The 18,521-nt window shown below is 34.0% G+C and overlaps 1 protein-coding gene across 1 annotated transcript in view; it reads right to left on the bottom strand.

The window, feature by feature from the left end:
* Positions 1-1,612: 1,612 nt before the first annotated feature.
* LOC149800473 (blastula protease 10-like) overlaps positions 1,613-18,521 on the bottom strand; it is a 33,960-nt gene continuing 17,051 nt past the window's right edge. Inside the window, exons 7-10 of the mRNA XM_089958440.1 lie at positions 17,468-17,602; positions 16,964-17,080; positions 7,857-7,980; positions 1,613-1,668 (exon numbers count right to left, since the gene is read on the bottom strand). Of these exons, the coding sequence (XP_089814566.1) occupies positions 1,613-1,668; positions 7,857-7,980; positions 16,964-17,080; positions 17,468-17,602 (432 nt within the window). The remainder of the gene's footprint in view (positions 1,669-7,856; positions 7,981-16,963; positions 17,081-17,467; positions 17,603-18,521) is intronic.

The following is an 18,521-nucleotide window of genomic DNA, read 5'->3' as shown; positions in this document are numbered from 1 at the left end:
TTCAACAATGTCAGAAATGAGTGAATTTATCGATGATTAAATATAATTAATATGTTTGAAAAATACATTATTTGTTAATTCGGGTCTCTCAATTATTAAAATAATTAGATAGATGGAGCATTGTAAGGCTCATTCAATATATGGTATATTGTATACTTTACTAGGTGATGTATAGAGTGTCCCAATACGAATACAGACTTTAAGATTGCAACTCGCCTTGTTAATGATGACCGATCCCTCACAAATTTGCATCACAATTAGAAACCTTACAAAAGATTTGATTTTTAAAGAAAGAGATGAAACATAATAAGTACAGATTAAAAAAAGTCATGATATATTATCAATAACGAAATACTTACCTACTGATGCAGTTTTCTTCCTTATAATATCCGAGTATCATTTAGTACCATTAGGTCATACAGAAGGGTGACATGTACCTGAAGGTTAGAGGGTGCAAAGCGTCAAATCCGGTCTCCATCACGATATATATAAATAAGAGAAATAAGAAATTGATCACGATTTATAAAGGTGATAATTGCTCGTGGTTAGGTAGATAGTTATACTCTTATCTATCTAAACTAAGCACAGGTAAAATCAAGGATAAAACAGAATATTCAAAACTCGATTTTCAATATTCAAACTTAATTTACTTCTTTAAAAACCATTCATGCCATTAGCATAATCTCGCTTCTTATGATCTAACTGTATTATGTATAATCCTCATACCTTGTAAATGGGACACACTACATGGCTAGGTCGCAAATAAATTCACCTTCTCATTCTCCTTCTTCAAAACCTTAATTCATCATCTTCTTCTTCAACCTCTTATCATTTGTCATCGTCACAGTCATCGTCTGCGATCTTCAGTCACATGTCGCTACTCTGAGTTCCAGGCTGAATCATGGGCTTCTATAACAAGATATTCATTATAGTAAATCATAATACTTAGTAGAAAAAAATTCAAAATGATGAAAGTAAAATTACAATATCAAAATAAACTGCCCGATAGAAATAACACGAATATATTTTTTATTGCAAGGCGATGCTTTACATTTTCTCTTACGTGCTATCCACCAGTAAATCTATTTTAAAAGAAATACTATCGACAGGAGCTTATTTTGAAAGCCATCACAACAGCCGATATAAGTTTCGTCGGCATATTGCAAACAGTGACTATAATTTGTGTTTGTTATGTACAGTTCTTTAATTTGTTTGTTTGCATTTGTAGTTAAGAAACATCCACCTAACAAGTTTAATGTATCTGAAGATGTTTTTAATGTTATGGTAGAAAACGATTTAAGATCAATTTGAATTGCTAAATCTTTCAAGCTATTACTTGTACACAGATTGGCAGGACCCGGATGTATGCACACTATCGACTGGAATCGGGTCACAATTAATACTTCCAGTTCAGTACCCACGAATGTAGTTCTAGTCTATTTTTAGAACATTTTTCCTCTCTCAGTTTGGTGGTGGTAAAAGAGTTTTATTTATGCATGTTAGATATGGAATGAAAGGTAACTATTTATTCCTGATAACACGAGCTCCGGGTGTTGTTGTCTGTGTGTATTTCGGCGACAGTGCACAGCGAGTAATCAGGCCTTTTTGATGATCAGGAAGTGAAATATGTGTTCTGTTTACATGCTGTATTGTCACACAGTGTCAGTACTGATTAATAAATGTAGAGAACATATAGTAAAATGAATTGTGTTATATGTCTAACTCGGAAACAGTAACGCTACCGGTGCTCGCTAGGCTGCATATAAATATTTTCCATAGTAGAGAAAGTATGAAATCAACACACGTTTCTCCCATGATGCAACACGCTGGTATGAGGTGTCAGCACATTTATGCATTTCGAGTGGGAGGGCGATTTTTAACTAGCCGTTTTAGGAATGGTTCACTGTTGTGTGACTGACCTCGGAGTATAGCCAATCTGGAGACAGTGCTTTTAATAGTTACGGTTTATGATATGGGCTTGACCATTTAGACTTGGTATCAGGAAATTATGCTCTCACATGTCTGTATGTGTTTGTGTGTGTGTGTCTATGTGAATCATTAGTTCAGGGAGCTTGAAAGGAGCATTACATAATATTTATACATGTAAGAGCTCAAGAAAACTAAACAAACATTAAGTGCATTTTCATCTGACTCAATATTAACCCAGCGTGTGTATGTGAGTCTATGTGGGAATGTAGGTTAATATGTGTGTGTACGTGGGTGTATGTTTATGTGTGTATGCGGGTCTATGTGTTTGTATTTTTGGGTATATACGTGTGTTTTGGGGTCTATGTAAGTGTACGTGCGTCTATGTGTGCGTTTGTGGGTCTATGTATGTGTATGTGGGCATATGTATGTGCGCATGTGTGTCTTTATATGTGTTTGTGGGCGTATGTGTGTGTATATGTGTGTATATTTGTTGTGTCTGTTTTTCTGTGTAAGTGGGTATATGTGTTTGTGTATATTGGTCTATGTTTGCATGTTTGTCTATGTGTGTGTGTCAGTAGGTATATGCGTGTGTTTGTGTGGGTGTTTGCGTGTGTGTGTGTCTGTGGGAATTTGTGAACGTGTCTGCGGGTCTATGTATGTGCCTCTTTGGGTTTATGTGTAAATTAATGTCGGTCTACGTGTGTGTGCCTGTGCCTGTGGGCATATCTGTGTATGTGTATGTGTGTGTGTGTGTGTGTGTGTGTGTGTGTGTCTGTCGGTCAATGTTTGTGTGTGCATGTTGGTATAAGTGTGTGTCTATGTTTGTGGGCCAATGTGTATATAAGTGTTTGTATGTGTGTCACTGGGACAATGCGTTTGGGTGTGTTGGTTATTATGTATGAGTATGTGGGTCTATGTGCGTGTATGTTTGTGTGAATGTGGGTATATGTGTTTTGTGTATGTGGGTTTATGTGTGTGTCTATGTGGGTATATGTGTGTGTATGTGTGTCTAAGGAGGTGAGTGTCTTTGCGACTATATGTCTGTGTCTGCGGGTCGATGTATGTGTCTGTTGGTCTGTGTGTGTGTCTGTGGGTCTATGCGTGTGTCTTTAGGTCTATGGGTGTGTTGGTAATATTGTGCGTGACTGACTGTGAGTTAATTTGTGGTCGTTTGTTTGCCATAGTATGTGTGCATGAGGGTCTATGTGAGTGTGTCTGTGAGTCCATGTGTGTGTGTGTCTGTGTTCCTATGTGTTTGTGTGTCTGTGGGTCTATGTGTTTGTCTGTGGGTCTATGTGTGTATGTATGTTGGTTTATATGTCATGTATGTGGGCCGATGTGTGTGTGCATGTGGGTCTATGTGTGTCTTTGGGTCCATATGTTTGGATATATGTATATGTGTGCATATTTGTGGTGGAGTATGGATGAATCTTCTTCACTACCTGCGTGACCTAGTTATCTTAGTCATATTTTTAGAGCTATCTAATTGGGTGCATCACTTTTTAATCCGGTGGTGACATATTCTGGCACAATTATACCTTCTAGAAAACAGATAAGATCGCATCTTGTATTACTATTATTATTATTATTATTATTATTATTAGTAGAAGTAGTAGTAGTAGTAGTAGTAGTAGTATTCTCTCAAGTGATGACGAAAGTGGCGACAAACAGACTGTTGCAATAAAAGCCAATCAGTAACATTCCAAAGAACCAGACCTGTGTCTGGTTAGAGACAAAAGATTTGCGAGTTTATAATGATAGTGACCATTTTAACTCAGCCAGATCTTAATTATTATTAGCGCTACCTAAAATATACTTCAACTAAGATTAAGGTAATTAAAAAATGTTTGATTTAAATTTAAATTAATTAAATACATGTTTAGTTTAAATTTGAATGTTATTATATACATGTCTGTTTAAATTTAAATTAATTAAATGCATGTTTGGTTTCAGTTTAAACCAGAATAATCACCTCTAGCTGTTGCAATTATTTTCTTGTCCCTTAATTATATTCAGGAATTTCTGGTCACGTGCGTGGTCATAAGGATTCAGTTTTAGGCTTTATCACTGAAACATTCTCTTTAAACATTGGCTTAGCACAACGTTACTTTGGAAACAAAAAACAATAACGTAAAGGCGGCAAGACCATAAATATGTTCTTTATTCACAAATAAATAAAATAATTTTTAGGAAATATAAAAAAGACACAAATTGAAAAATGTTTTTCAATGAAAAATAAATTGCTAAACACACATTTTGGTGATTTCGTTGATTTTACATATTCGAAAATATTTCCTCACACGTTGGTCCAAATAATATACATTTGCACATTTTCGGTTATTTACCCTCTGGTTTAAATCTCGCCCCCACGGGATGGACAATGCGGGATGGATCAAAAGAGTTATCCTGCATGTCGTACATAAGAGCTAATATAAAAACTCCGCGATGATTCAGTAGTTGACATGCCTGATTCACGACGGTATGCCGTTTAGCAGAGCACTTCAATCCATATATTCGGCACTAAATAACCCATCTGTTTTGCTGTATAATAAGAAACCGAAATAAAACCAATCATCCGCGAATGATAGTAACTTCCAACCCCCATTTCTCAATCCCAAATACATGCATCGATATTACTGAAATTTAATGCCAATTTTCAAAACACCTCCATCGCTCTTTAGTTTTAAATTCCTGTCATCAGTGGTATTCATGATTAATGCGGACACAAACATTGTCAAAAATGAACGAACAGAAGAACGAAACGCACGGCGAAAATATGTAGAAAAAGATACAACCTTAATGATTATTATGAAACAAATCATATCTCTGCCAAAACTAAAGAAATTAAAAAGCCATGAGTATTGCATATCCCTCGTTTCTATTCATTTTGAGTGTGAGAGAATCCTTACAGTCACCTAATACTTACAAATATAATTATATAGCTAAAACATATTAAAGAATAACCAATTTAATGTAGATAAGTATTTTTTTCATTCATATGAGTTAAAATAATGAATAAAGATGTAATAAATGTTTAAAAGATGCGAAAGCTCACAACATAATACGTCAGACAAAGAAGGAAAATATCATTTGCTCGCTCATTGGAATAATTGCTAGATAATGAGAAAATGAGATGGCGATTACAGATAACACTAAAAACGTGCTAATGATTCATCTACAAATGAAACACAATGCTTATGGTCTCGCTTCTAATTAACACAATGTTTTATCATTTACTGTCTGGCTTTTCTTTCAACATACTGGGCACACGTCATTTGATTCGCAGTAGGCATTCGTGCAGAATGGATTCTGACTAAACTGGTTACACTTTGCTCACGTTTCAAACAATGTATTATTGTAGTATCAATCTAAAATGCAACGAAAACAAGACAGGTGATACGTCAAATGGTCTAAATAAAATAAACCTTCAAATTAATACTCTTATTATTTGAGTCCATGTTAATGCACATTTGAATGCTGTCTAGACAAAGGTCGACATTATGTTAACGATTTAAAACGATTTAAAACTCAAACGCAGTAAGTGTGCTGAAGATATATAATAGCCAATTTAAAGAATGAAGTTTCAACAGTTACTGAGCAATATATTGATTCAAGTATGTCACCTAGACAAATATAATCAATTACAAAAATCTTAGACTCATCAAGATGATGATTTAGCACTACAGTCCATTGCTAACAAAAAGGCTATGCCGAGTAGGTATGATTAAATAGACTTTGTTGTGAGTTTTTATTTAATTTTTAAGACAATAGACATTGAGAAATATTGCACAAATTAAATTGAGACCTTGCATTGTGTCGAGTAATAAAGCCGCGAGTAACGATACGCAGATCATCTACATCATGTTCCTGAATCTATTTTAAGATAAAGTACGCAAAACTCATGTATTCTTTTATTACAGATGTGAAGGTTGCAAAACTCATTTATTCTTTTATTACAGATGGGAAGGTGTCAAAACTCATTTCCATTAAAGGTTCGCCTTATGTCGGTGTCGGTGTAGTTAACGCATCAGCCAAGCAAACCGCATTTCTGCATATAATCGGTCCTCAAATTGTACATTTCTTTACATGGACACGTTTACTGCGAGAATTGGTACTGCATACATTACTGGAGTGGGTAGAGTATCAGTTTGTGGTCTTATATGACAGCATTCAGACGTATCTGACAGTGTTCAGTCGTATCTGACAGTATTCAGTTGTATCTGACAGTGTTCAGTAGTATCTAACAGCTTTCATACAATGACATCAAAATTAAAGGGTATAATAAGTGTTATGATTTGTGGATTTTTTTATATGCCTTCAATTAAATCTGAGAGTTACGTAGCCTTGATAATCGGTGGTCTCGCTCGGTGACAGAAGCTAAAACTAAACTATGATAATATAAAAAATTTAGTTTCATTTCAGCGGTATACCATTTTTGATTTCTTCGATATTTAGATACTAAGGGAAAGGAATAATCACTTCCAATAAGCACATACTTCATACATAGTGGAACAATCTGATTGCCGAGCAAAAAGCACATGGTTGTCTCGACGAACAAATCTTGAAAGTACCTCATATTTAAGAAAACTATTTATTTGAAATTATTTGAAAATGTTCAGAAAACGTTCTCGCGCAATATACAAAATTCTAGGCAAATTTTTATATTTTATTTGATGCAGAGATTTCTTTTGGTTGATTCTGCATAAGGCGAACTTAAGTATTTTACATCATTGCCATCAACTGTTGTTTGTACTTCTGGCATTTTAATCATTAGGGGGACTTACCTTTACACAATAGTGTTTATCGTAGAATTTGTGATGTATTTCGACAAAAGTTGTCGCTGTTTAAACATTAACAGGTCCTATTAAATTTACTCAATACTATATTGAATATGTTTATTCATGTGGGAAATTATTTTAAATAAGTTAATATTTAAAATCTTCGTGCTATGGCTTGGATTTCTATCACATTCCATCATGGAAACTTTCCCATATTGACAACGTAGGCACATTTAAAGTGTTTTATGTTCTTATGGTGTATAAAGAAACAGAGAGAGAGAGAGAGAGAGAGAGAGAGAGAGAGAGAGAGAAAGAAGAAGAAGGAGATGACAACGAAGAAGACGAAAGAGAAAAAGAATAATGAATTCAATGTAGAAAATACATATTACCTGATGAAATACATATTTTCTAATTAGAAAGTGAAGGCAGTTCTATATGTGATATCGCCCCTGTGTCGGTGCCGCTTTTAAATTGTTCTCACGCTGATATATGTGATATCTTATTATTAAACATTGAGCTAAAGCTCTGTAAGGTTACCATAGCAACTCTACAAGAACCCGACATGGCACTAAATTTGTCCACTACAATGATTTTTTTCAATATATGAGCTTGCTTACAATGCATTTGTACTTAAAATTATTCATAAAGACAATACCTACGCTATCAAAATGTTTTATAATTTTACCAAAGTGTTAATAGTTGTATGTAACATCTATCTATCATCCGTCAAAAAAAGTATCAGTCAACACCATAAATAGAATATATCATAAACAAGCATAAGCAGACTAAATCAACATATAAAAAATAGACTAAATCATTCTTACATAATTGCCACACGTTTGTATGGTATTATTGGAGCAAAGAAAGAAATGAAGGATGGTATTATCATTTGATTAATATGCAACAACGTGTTCATGCTTCACATACGAACATGTGTGCACTTAAAGCAATGTCGACTATACTTTATATAGGAGTATGCTTTATAATGTATATTTCTCATGATGAAACATTTTATGCTTTGGTTTGCTTTTTGACGCAAACATTTTCATCCTAAAATTTAATCAAAAGGTTTCAACTAATCCAAAGAAACGATAACTGTTTAAAAGAATAACATTCCAAATGATACCAAAATAGAGAAGAAAGACTTACCCCTGACGCTGATCACAGAGATTGCATTTTTTTGGACACAGTTGTACTGCTTGAGCCCTGTTATTGTTACAGAAACCATATCTAGCCCAGGTTTCACAGGTATCTTTCTCATCTCTACAGCCACCTGAAGGTTATAGATAAATGACTAATTAAGTTTGTACCTCCATGGAAAGAATTTTAAAAAAAAATAAAAAAGGAACAGACACTAAACATGGACGAGAAGACACGTATTATTAACGCATCAGCATGCTCCGTTTATAGTTCTCAAAATAGGTAATGATTTTTATAATACAAAATCTTAGCCGTCGCCACCCATGCCATAATAGGTACACATACACACATAGAAACCCATGCCCTAATAAGCACTGATACGCATGCAAAATCATGCCCAAATATACACAGATACGCATACACACTCGTGCCTACACACAACGATACACTTCCACATTTGTAACAGTCACTCAAAGGCATTCCACCTATGCCGAAATACACATATATACGCATATACACCGACACCCAAATACAATCATACACTTCTACATTTGCAACACTTTTAGCCGTGCCACCTATGCCAAAATACACACATATGCACATTCACACCCATACCCAAATACTAAGATACACTTACACACTTGTAATAGTCACCCATATCCGTCGCAACCCATACCCAAACACTCAAATATGCATAGGCACCCATGCCTAAACACAGAGACACATTTACACACTTGTAAATACACTATTCACCATAGCTACCCATGCCATGACAAGTTAAGATCCACATACACGACTATGCCGCAATATACATATACGTATAGTCATGCATGCCAAAACACAAATACGTTTACACTCCCATGCCCAAACATATTGATACGCTTACACACACATTCCCAAACACAGAGATACGCATAAATACCATACCATATCTTACCATTTGGATCGTCAGCAGGTGCCTGCTCATTCACTTTATTTATTAGTGGGTTTTCAATCGCTGTCTTCGCTATGGGATTGGCGAGTCTTAAGTTGCTTGATGTCGATGGACCCTGATCAGAACAATTGCCACATGATTTGGCACAATTTAATGCCACATACTGATTCGTCTTGCAGTGCCCTGCCTTTGGCCATGCGTCACACAACCTGTTATCGCTTTTCAGATTTTTACATTCACCTGTTGTGGAATTAAATTTAGAACACTTTAAGCAAAGAATACATGCACGCAACATTATATGGATGACTAGAAGTTAAATCAATCAGTTACATTTTCGTCCTGGCATAGGAAAATACAACCAAATCAGTGACTTACAAATCTAACTTCAATTCATATTGAATATTATTAAATAGTAAAAACATTTAAACAAATGAAATACATGTTTCAGTTGTGTCGCTACGCCTCACACAAACATGTATCAAGCGTGAGCAGTGAGTCATAGACAAAAAGTGGTTTGGTCTAATATATATCGGAAACAACGTAATGTACAGATACTTTTATTGAACTCTGTCCATGGTGAATATATGTTGACGTTTTCAAGGTTATGCATGTACTTGTTTTATACAAACCAACTTATCTATTGTGTTTCTTTGAACAGCAAATGTAAAGATATAATGGATACAGATTTGTCTACATACCCATCAAATTATCAAACTACATTTCTACATAGCTATCTATCAATTTGTCTCTTAATAAACATCTTCAAATTTGCGACAATAAATTATTGATTTTATGAAAATGTACCTCCTTATAAGACATATTTTCTCCATGTCAAGTGGAACTTTACAATATCGGAGTTAGAGATGGCGAGAAAGACAATATATTTGCCAGGAATTTGATTTATTTAAACGTTTTCTCATTAAACTTACTTTGTGTACTGTTCCTGGTTGTTGATGGCAATGCTGTTGTAGATGCTGAACTTTTCGTTGTTGAAGTGTTAGTGGTATTGTTGTTACATTGCCCACAGCTCTTCCTGCAGTTCACCAGCATCCAACCAGGGTTTTTATCACATTCCCGATGTGCAGCCCAGATATCACATTGAAAGTCATTGTGTGAGTTGATGCAACCTATTTAAGAGTGTAATATTTTCATAAGAAAATCGAGATGTTGGATAAAATGTGTGCATTTTTATGGAATGTTTATCAAGTTTTAGTATGCAAGATGCCACCATATGAAGACCCCACAATTTACGGAATCAACGCCACGAAGTAGAGACAAAAGGGACCATAGCTTGATCATAAATTATATAAAGCATAACCACAATTGATTATTGCAAGTTAATATTTTAAAACAAGTGACGAATAGGCAATGAAAGTGGAAGTCGAAGGAACACTTTCGACCAATAATAATAATAATAATAATAATATCAATAATGATAATAATAAATAAATAAAAAAAATATTTAAATAAATAATAATTTAAATAATTAATTAAATATTATTACATTATAATAATAATAATAAATAAAATTATAAAATTAGTATAATATTATAACTATAAAATAATGTAGAATTACATTTGATATATTAAAATTTGTATAAGTTCATGCAACCTATTTGGAGAATGGAATATTTTCTTTACAAAATCGAGATGTTGGACAAACAAGGGTACTTTGTGGTAGAATGTTAATCAAGTTTTAGCATGCAATATGCCAATATAGGAAGACCCCAAAATTAACGAAATCAACTCCACGAAGCAGACAAAGTGACCCTAGCTTGGTCATAAAAGATATCTAGTATAACCACGATTCATTATAGCAGGTTAATTTTTTAAAGCAAGTTGGGGATAGACACTGACAGTGGAAGCCGAAGAATCCATTTGTAATAATAGTAATAATAATAATAATACTTAAATAAATAAATAAAAATATTAATGATAATAATTATTTAAATGTTATAAAATTATAATACTAATGACAAATAAAATTACAAATGTATTATAATATAATAACTATGAATAATATAAAATTAAATTTATAATTTAAGTTTAATTTTTGTAAAGTTCAATTAATAATAATTTTTTATATAAAAAATACAATGATTATGAAAGGGTAAAAACAATATATAAATTAAATTAAAATACTTAAATTTAAAATATTTAAATAATAACAATACTAATAATAATGTCAAAGATGAGGGGTTTTATAAGTTAAAGACAAGAAAGACTTGTCGTTAAAGAATGATTTCCAAAACCGAGCATTGACGCTAGTAACGGTTAGTTCTCAAATAGGTGGAAATTTGTTAGTAAAAGTCAAACAATAAACGTAGTGTTGTGGGATTCGTATTTTACTATCAAGGTAAAATTGCAGAATTAATGACATTCCCATTCGTTTTCATCTTAAACAGCACTGTCTCAAAATCTAATAAAATATGTTATGGTAAATTGATACTATTCTATTCGTATATAGACATTTCGGTTACAAAACATAATACAATTTAGCACATGTATTTTCACTTAAGAAACGTGGTTTTATTTTATTGATTACAACGACTACCAATTATGAACAAAAGCTACGAGGCACATGAAGTATTTGACTGCAATGCAACTTGAAGTCTTCGAAACCAAATTAGTACGTCTTTTCAATACAGGTTATTGTTGTTGGTGTTATAAGGTTTAAAGCACAAATTGCATCAAAAGATAGTCTATACCCGTCGGTCTGTATAAACGGTGGAGGATGTATCCTGGAAACTCCGAGAAAGAACCAACGAGAAGTTCTTGGCAATCTGTCTCACGTTTCCACATTGGCCGAGCCCGAGACTTGAACCTACGCAGATATGAGATGGTACTCTCAAGATACCCACTGGAGACGAACATCTTTAACGCGCGGGTAATATTTGCATAATCGTCAGTATCTTAATAATTGTCTTACATGTATTCGTACGCACATGGACTGTTATTCGGATCTTAAACGCAGAAAACTTCAATTTAATCAGTAATGGGCGGTAAAGGATTGTTCCAAAGGGGCTTCGAGTGATTGGTCAAATGGTCCGGGTTTTCGAAACTATAAGTATATTAGTTTAACTGGAAATTTAAACGGGGGGACAGGGCAAGTAAGAACAAGTCGAAATGTAAAATATAGTACCAGCACAATGGCATTAAGCCCGGTCATGCATTCTAGTAATTTCCTACCGGATAAAGAACATTTTCCACAAGCTCTTTGGCAATTTGGTACCATCCACGTTGGATTCTTGTCGCATTCCCCTGCCCGAGCCCAGCTCTGACACTGAAATGCGTCGTGCTTGTCTGTACAGTTTCCTGAAAAGCGGAAGGTTTATTTAAAACCCGGTTTAATATGTTATGCAACACTCAGAAAATAGGCCACGTTTTGTATATCTTATATTTTTCTTATTAAGTTGTATAACAGTAATACTAAATATGCCTATTTCTTTATGATGCATGTTTTTGTTTTAATCTTTTTCTTGTGTCTTTACTCAAGTTTATTTTAACCCCAACTCTGGTGGAAAAGAGATCAAGAGAAGCGATATTTTCTTACAATAATGGAGGCATTATTTTAAAATCTCCATATTATAATGCATTTTTTATTATTGTTAGAAAAATTAGCTTTGACACTTCTCTCGTCTTTCCACTCTAAATATAGAAACCAGGAAATAGGCGGTATAGTGTCATTGTTCAGCTTTTGGAAAAATGAATATTCGTACTGTTGTCAGTAGTTCCTCGAAATAGTTATTTCATTCCAACTTAAATATTCGTTTTCGATAGCTAGCACTAATATTATGTTCACTTTAAAATGATTCACGGTTGTCTTTCAACACGTCTGATCCAACATGAACATTATTCACTATAAAAATGATACAAGTTTATGTATTACATTGTTTAAATCATTTACACTAAACAAGATTACTTCCTGAAAATAGTATCATATCAAATTATCCATCGTGACGTAAGTTTAAAAAGATGACATCGAAACCTTTTACTGCACATATTGTTTCTAGAATTTTTTAGTTATAATCCAAACAGAGTGATATTATTGTTTCGTAATTAACACACCAATATCCGGAGCAGGAGTTGTGGCTGGCGCTTGTGTGGGTATTGGTTTGTCACATGCACGGCACGACTTTTGACAATTTTGAATCATCCACAGAGGATTAGCCTCGCATTCACCTTCGACAGCCCAACGGTCACACTCGATGGAATTATTGTATTTGTTTTGGCAACCAGCTGGAAAAGTAATTTCAAAATCAGTTACCCTGTCACAATGGCAAACAACACAAACTTGAACCTGTTTACCAAATGGTCAACCAATCGACAAAGTGAAACATGTTCATTATCGGAAAAGTAGCAAAACTCAACCATGTTCCTGGGAGTGAAATCATTTGATTTGCTCAGACCGTATCCTCACCTTTTTAAAAATTATAAAGTCATTAACCTTCTGAAGATTTGAAATATAGTTTTTAAAAAATCTGAAATAAATACTTAATGCTAGTCATGACTCGAATTTCTTTAAAAGAAAACAATAACTTTTACGCAATGGTGAACGTGTTTATACGTTAATATTATACACACTATGTGTGTAGCATAACCAATTAGGGACAATGCAAATCTGTAAGTTATTTCTGAGATTTGAAGCGATGTTTAAAATTATAAAGGTTAGGAATAAATTCCCTCTTAATCAGGTGATCATTTTTGTCCTCAGTACGGATCCTCTGTACGGGTGCTCTGTGTGTGTCCAAACGCTTATAATTGTCATCAGCAAGGTGCTTTTATAATAAAGGGACACAAATAATGATTTCGTCTATTTTCTACGATATTAAGCTTATCTTGTCTTTGAAATACAAAAGCGCTGTTTGCGAGAACATAAACGTTGATAGGAGTGATTTTTGTGTGTATAATTACTAATAAACAGATGTTCCGTAATAATCATTTATAAATACATAAATTAAAGAAGAGTGTTCGCGTCCTTTAGAAGCAGTTATACAGACACTTTCACAGACTAATAAGTTTGTAAAACTACTTTGTATGGGGCCACATCAAAGTACATAACAACAAATACAACATACAGTGATGTAAAACAAAGAAAAATCATGCTTAGTGTTTAAAATTATTCTCATTCAATGGCCCTTGCTCATCGTAAGAGTATTATGGGGACACTTACTTTTAATGTTACTGTTTGCACAGGTCCCACAGCAATAGTTATTCATCCATTCTGTATTGGTCAGGCAATCACCACGCCTTGACCACGTCAGACATTTGTCACTTGGATGCATTTTAGCAGATGTCCCTATAAAATTATTTAAATTTGTACTCGAAGCATGTGTTAATTTAACTAACTACGATTAATACCACCTATAATAAGAAAATTTAAAAATTGTGATTGATCATTTTATTTGCGAAGAAAACATAATGATATGTTTTACACACTACTTACTAAGCTGATATTTTAAAATAAAAATCAATAAATGAAAAAGAAAATATTAATGCAAACTTTATCTTGAAAGGTTAGATGTTGTTCTTACTTGCTAAAAAATAATAAAATCGAATACGTTACTATAGCATTGAGTAATACGATTTGTAGCAGTGTGAGATGTGATGTCACCACCAATGTGCGTTATGATTTATATACTATGAAATGCATTCAAGCTGTTTCAGCAACAGGATGACGAATGTTTATAAAAATAAATTCCTTCTGAACGTCTTTACCTGGCTTTCTCTTGAGACCACACGGACCACAGGCCCTGGCACATGCTTTGGTCATGAAGGAGGGATTTGCCTCACATTCGCCGCGTTGTGCCCACACAAAGCATTTCCAGTTCTCGCCATATTCGTTTACACCACATGTACCTATAATACAGAACAAAGTCCTAACATAACAGGTAAACATGCATTTAACTGAAAACAAAAATTACGATGAAGAAGTTAATTTGGCAATAATATGTATATTTTTATGTTTGTGGTTCGTTATAATGAACTTTGTGAATATTTTAACAAAGATGCCAACATTCTCTAGTGGAAAGTAACGCCAGCCCATCTCACACCGATCTAAAGAGCAAAGGAGTGCCTATCCATATTACACCACTGCACTGTACAAATTAGCATTGTCCAGTCTTAACAATTCCGCAGTGCAAATAATTACTTGTGCATATTGCAACATTTCACAGTACAAAATAGCATCTGTCCATCTTACAATGTTCCACTGCGCCAAGTAGTACATACCCATAATACAACATTTCACAGTGCAAAGTAGTACATGATCTATGGGTTCATATTTTCATCGAGCAAAGGGAAGATTTGTAACAGTTACATCTTACTGTATCAATAATATATATGCATCTTCAGTGGAAACTACGAATTGCGGACTTTGCCTTCTGAATATAGTATTCTAATGGGGCATTTATTGTCTTCATTTTGACAGTGAGACAAACAAAACAATCTAATTTGACTGGCACCTATTGTGCCGTTCTAATCATGGTATACATTTATCCACTTCAACGTCGTTAATAATAACGAATTGTGAAATGTTGTGGACATTGAGCTGCAGATGAAAATGGATATTTGAACAGCTTTATGGGTCAGAGCAATATTGTCATATCGATCTCCTAGTAAGGCTAGTTATATAGTAAAGTAATGGAATGATTATCTCCAAGTTATGGTCATTATAAATTTAAGAGGTGGAATGACTATCTTCTAATAAGGGTTATTATGTACTAAATAAACTAAATTACTATCTCCTAGTAAAGGAAATTATATAGTAGAGTAATTAAATGACTATCTCCTAGTAAGAGTAGTTAAATACTATAATAATGGAGAGACTATCTCCTAGTAAGGATGATTATCAAATAAAGTAATATATAGTAAGGGTCATTACATACTGCATTATTGGAATAAGTGCCATGTCTCTCAATGCCCATATGATAACAGCTGTATGACTATGTCGACATTAATCCTGTTGGTACAAGCTGAAGATTTTAAATAGATCTAATCAGATTGTTCAGTAGGATAATATTGAATAAGGTCTAATTAGTATTTCATCAACATGTACCCTGCATGGCCGATTTAGGGCTGATTTTAAGTCACTAAAGATTTCAAATAGTATGTATACATTCCGTTGACTTTATCAGTTGCTTTCAAAAGGAATGATACTTTTTTTATTAACTCAATAGTTTAATATTTTCCTTTACAGTTTATGTAAGAGAGTGATGGGGGTCTCAATTGCGTGAGTTTACTATTTCGTTTGCTTCAAAACATTTGTTTTAAGTCATGTAACGGTGGATTCATCATCACATAGCTCTATGTCTCTCTCACTCTCTCTCATACAATATATATATATATATATATATATATATATATATATATATATATATATATATATATATATATATATATATATGTATGTGCGTGTGTTTGTGTGTTTCTTGTCTTCGACATACTGCTTCCGACACGTGGGAATCTCTATTTAAAGGTATTTGAGATGCATGTATGCATGGATAGTTGGATAGGGTTGAAAGACACATAAGTATTATCTAGGATATTTAGTGAAGAATCCGTTTTGATGTCGAAAAAGTTACAAAAGGACATAAGCAAAAGAGATGAAATTCTTAAACAGTTAGTAGTATTCAGTATAAATGTTTCTTTCAAAACGTTTAAGACCTTCTAGGTGTGATCATGATTATGGGACACAACCCATCTCAATAATGATCCCACTATTAGTTCCCTCATACGACATGAAAGACGAGTGCAACGGGCATATTTTCACACCCTCTTGTTTGGAGCGGAGTACAACTTACGATATGGAAGAAAAGTGCAACGGGCATAAGCTACACCCTCTAGTATGCATGGTATACATTATAACGACATAGTTGCAGGATGCAAATGCAGTAATCTACTTCACCCCAGGGGGATTCATTCTTACGACATAGTAGAAGGGTGCAAGTGACATATTATATTTCGCCCCTTAGTACTCAGGGGGATCCACTGAGGTTTTTAAAACTCTAAAGCATGTTGAACCAAAGAATAAGAAATCAGTCTGTTGATACTTGGACTTCTATATTTTCCTCCTTGTGAGCGAAACCCAGCGTACTGGCCAATTCTCCCTTCAAACAATGCAATTTAGTTCTTTGTATTTCAAGTTATTCCGTATCATATATATGTCGTACTTATTACTTACTATCTGAAGGTTGTATTCCTCCTCCGGCCTGACAATCCTGAGAACCGTTTTTGCAAACACATCGACAGTTTTCATCAACGTAGCCACCCGAACACTGGATGCTTTGATCACACTTTGCTGGGATAAAGAGGTAATACAATTACTTTTTATTACTTGCACATAAATATTTGTTACGTATTTTGAACTTTTCAGGCTAGCACCAGATCACAAAAAAATATAGGGACAAGTTTATGGATTAAAGAAATATCATTTTTAAACATATGTTATGTTCTGGTTACAAACCTATTTTGTCTTCAATCTGTTTCAAGCATCTGACCCACAATTTGGACGGTATGCCTTACATATTACATGTTTGAAATAAAGTCGTTAAATTTTGAAGTAAAACGTATGCCATTGTTTAATGTGATCATTATACTTAAAATAAAAGTCATCAGTTGATTAAAGTTGAAGTCAGTCAATTGAATTATGTTTCAAAATATAAAATCAGAAAAATTCAGCACTTACCGGGGCATTTGTACCTTTGTTTACGATTTCTACATCTGTGAATGACAGTTCTTTCATGTACACTTGTCCTATGCTAGCCTCTTTTTCTGGGTACCTGACACGCATTGTTTTCAGCCCTCCACCCTTGGAGAATTCCTGAATGGATGATATAATGTAAATACATTCTACTAGACTGTGTTCTGACACAGACAAAAGGTGTATATCTGACACAGACAAACGTTGCATGTCCCATCTTACGGATGATATAATGTAATTACATTATACTGCACTGTGTTCTGACGCAGACAAAAGGTGTATGTCCTATCATAGGGATGATATAATGTAAGTACATTCTTCTCGACTGTGTTCTGACACAGACACAGGGTGTATGTCCTATATTAGAATCAGTATCACCTGAATACGGTATTGATAAGGTGAGAAAGAAAATAGAAAGGAAATAAAGATGGCGATCATCTGTCCGCCATTTTACTTCCATTCTTTATACATCGATACGACATGTTGACCCCATATGTCTACTATCATATTTCTGTTAAGATGACAGTCAGCCGTGGTGTTATCTCGGTGTAAAGAAGCAAAGCTGACGAATGATCGGAAGAAATATGTTCCTAGCTAGATCATCGACAACAGACAAACCCAAGAAACAGACAGATGGTTACATTATTTAAAACTAGAAATGGATGTATTCCGTTTTTTAACGCTAACTGGAATAATGAGACATATCTGAGACAAAATGTAACATGTGTATATGTATGGACGTCGATGTGTCTATAATCATCGTAATAAGTAGAATAGAGGTTATATATTAATTTTCTATACACTAGACCAGACACAACGAAGTCTTGTAAAAATGTTTGTTACCTTTCTTTAAATAGTCCAATGTTTTTGCCATGCACATCAACATGGTAACACATTTTCCTTTCTTTAAATCTGTTGAATGTTGTTGGGTCTGTGTGTGTGTTTGCGTGTGTGTTTGTATGCATATTCGTGTACATATTTACACACATATATACATTATACAAAGAATACCAGATCAAGGAGATTCAATGAGAATATT

This window comes from Sinohyriopsis cumingii, chromosome 5, assembly GCF_028554795.1.
Source record: "Sinohyriopsis cumingii isolate HCF-2022 chromosome 5, ASM2855479v2, whole genome shotgun sequence".
NCBI classification, from domain to species: Eukaryota; Metazoa; Mollusca; class Bivalvia; order Unionida; family Unionidae; genus Sinohyriopsis; species Sinohyriopsis cumingii.
Note: the sequence above shows the minus strand (reverse complement) of the source record. Positions and strands in the feature narration are given on the sequence as shown.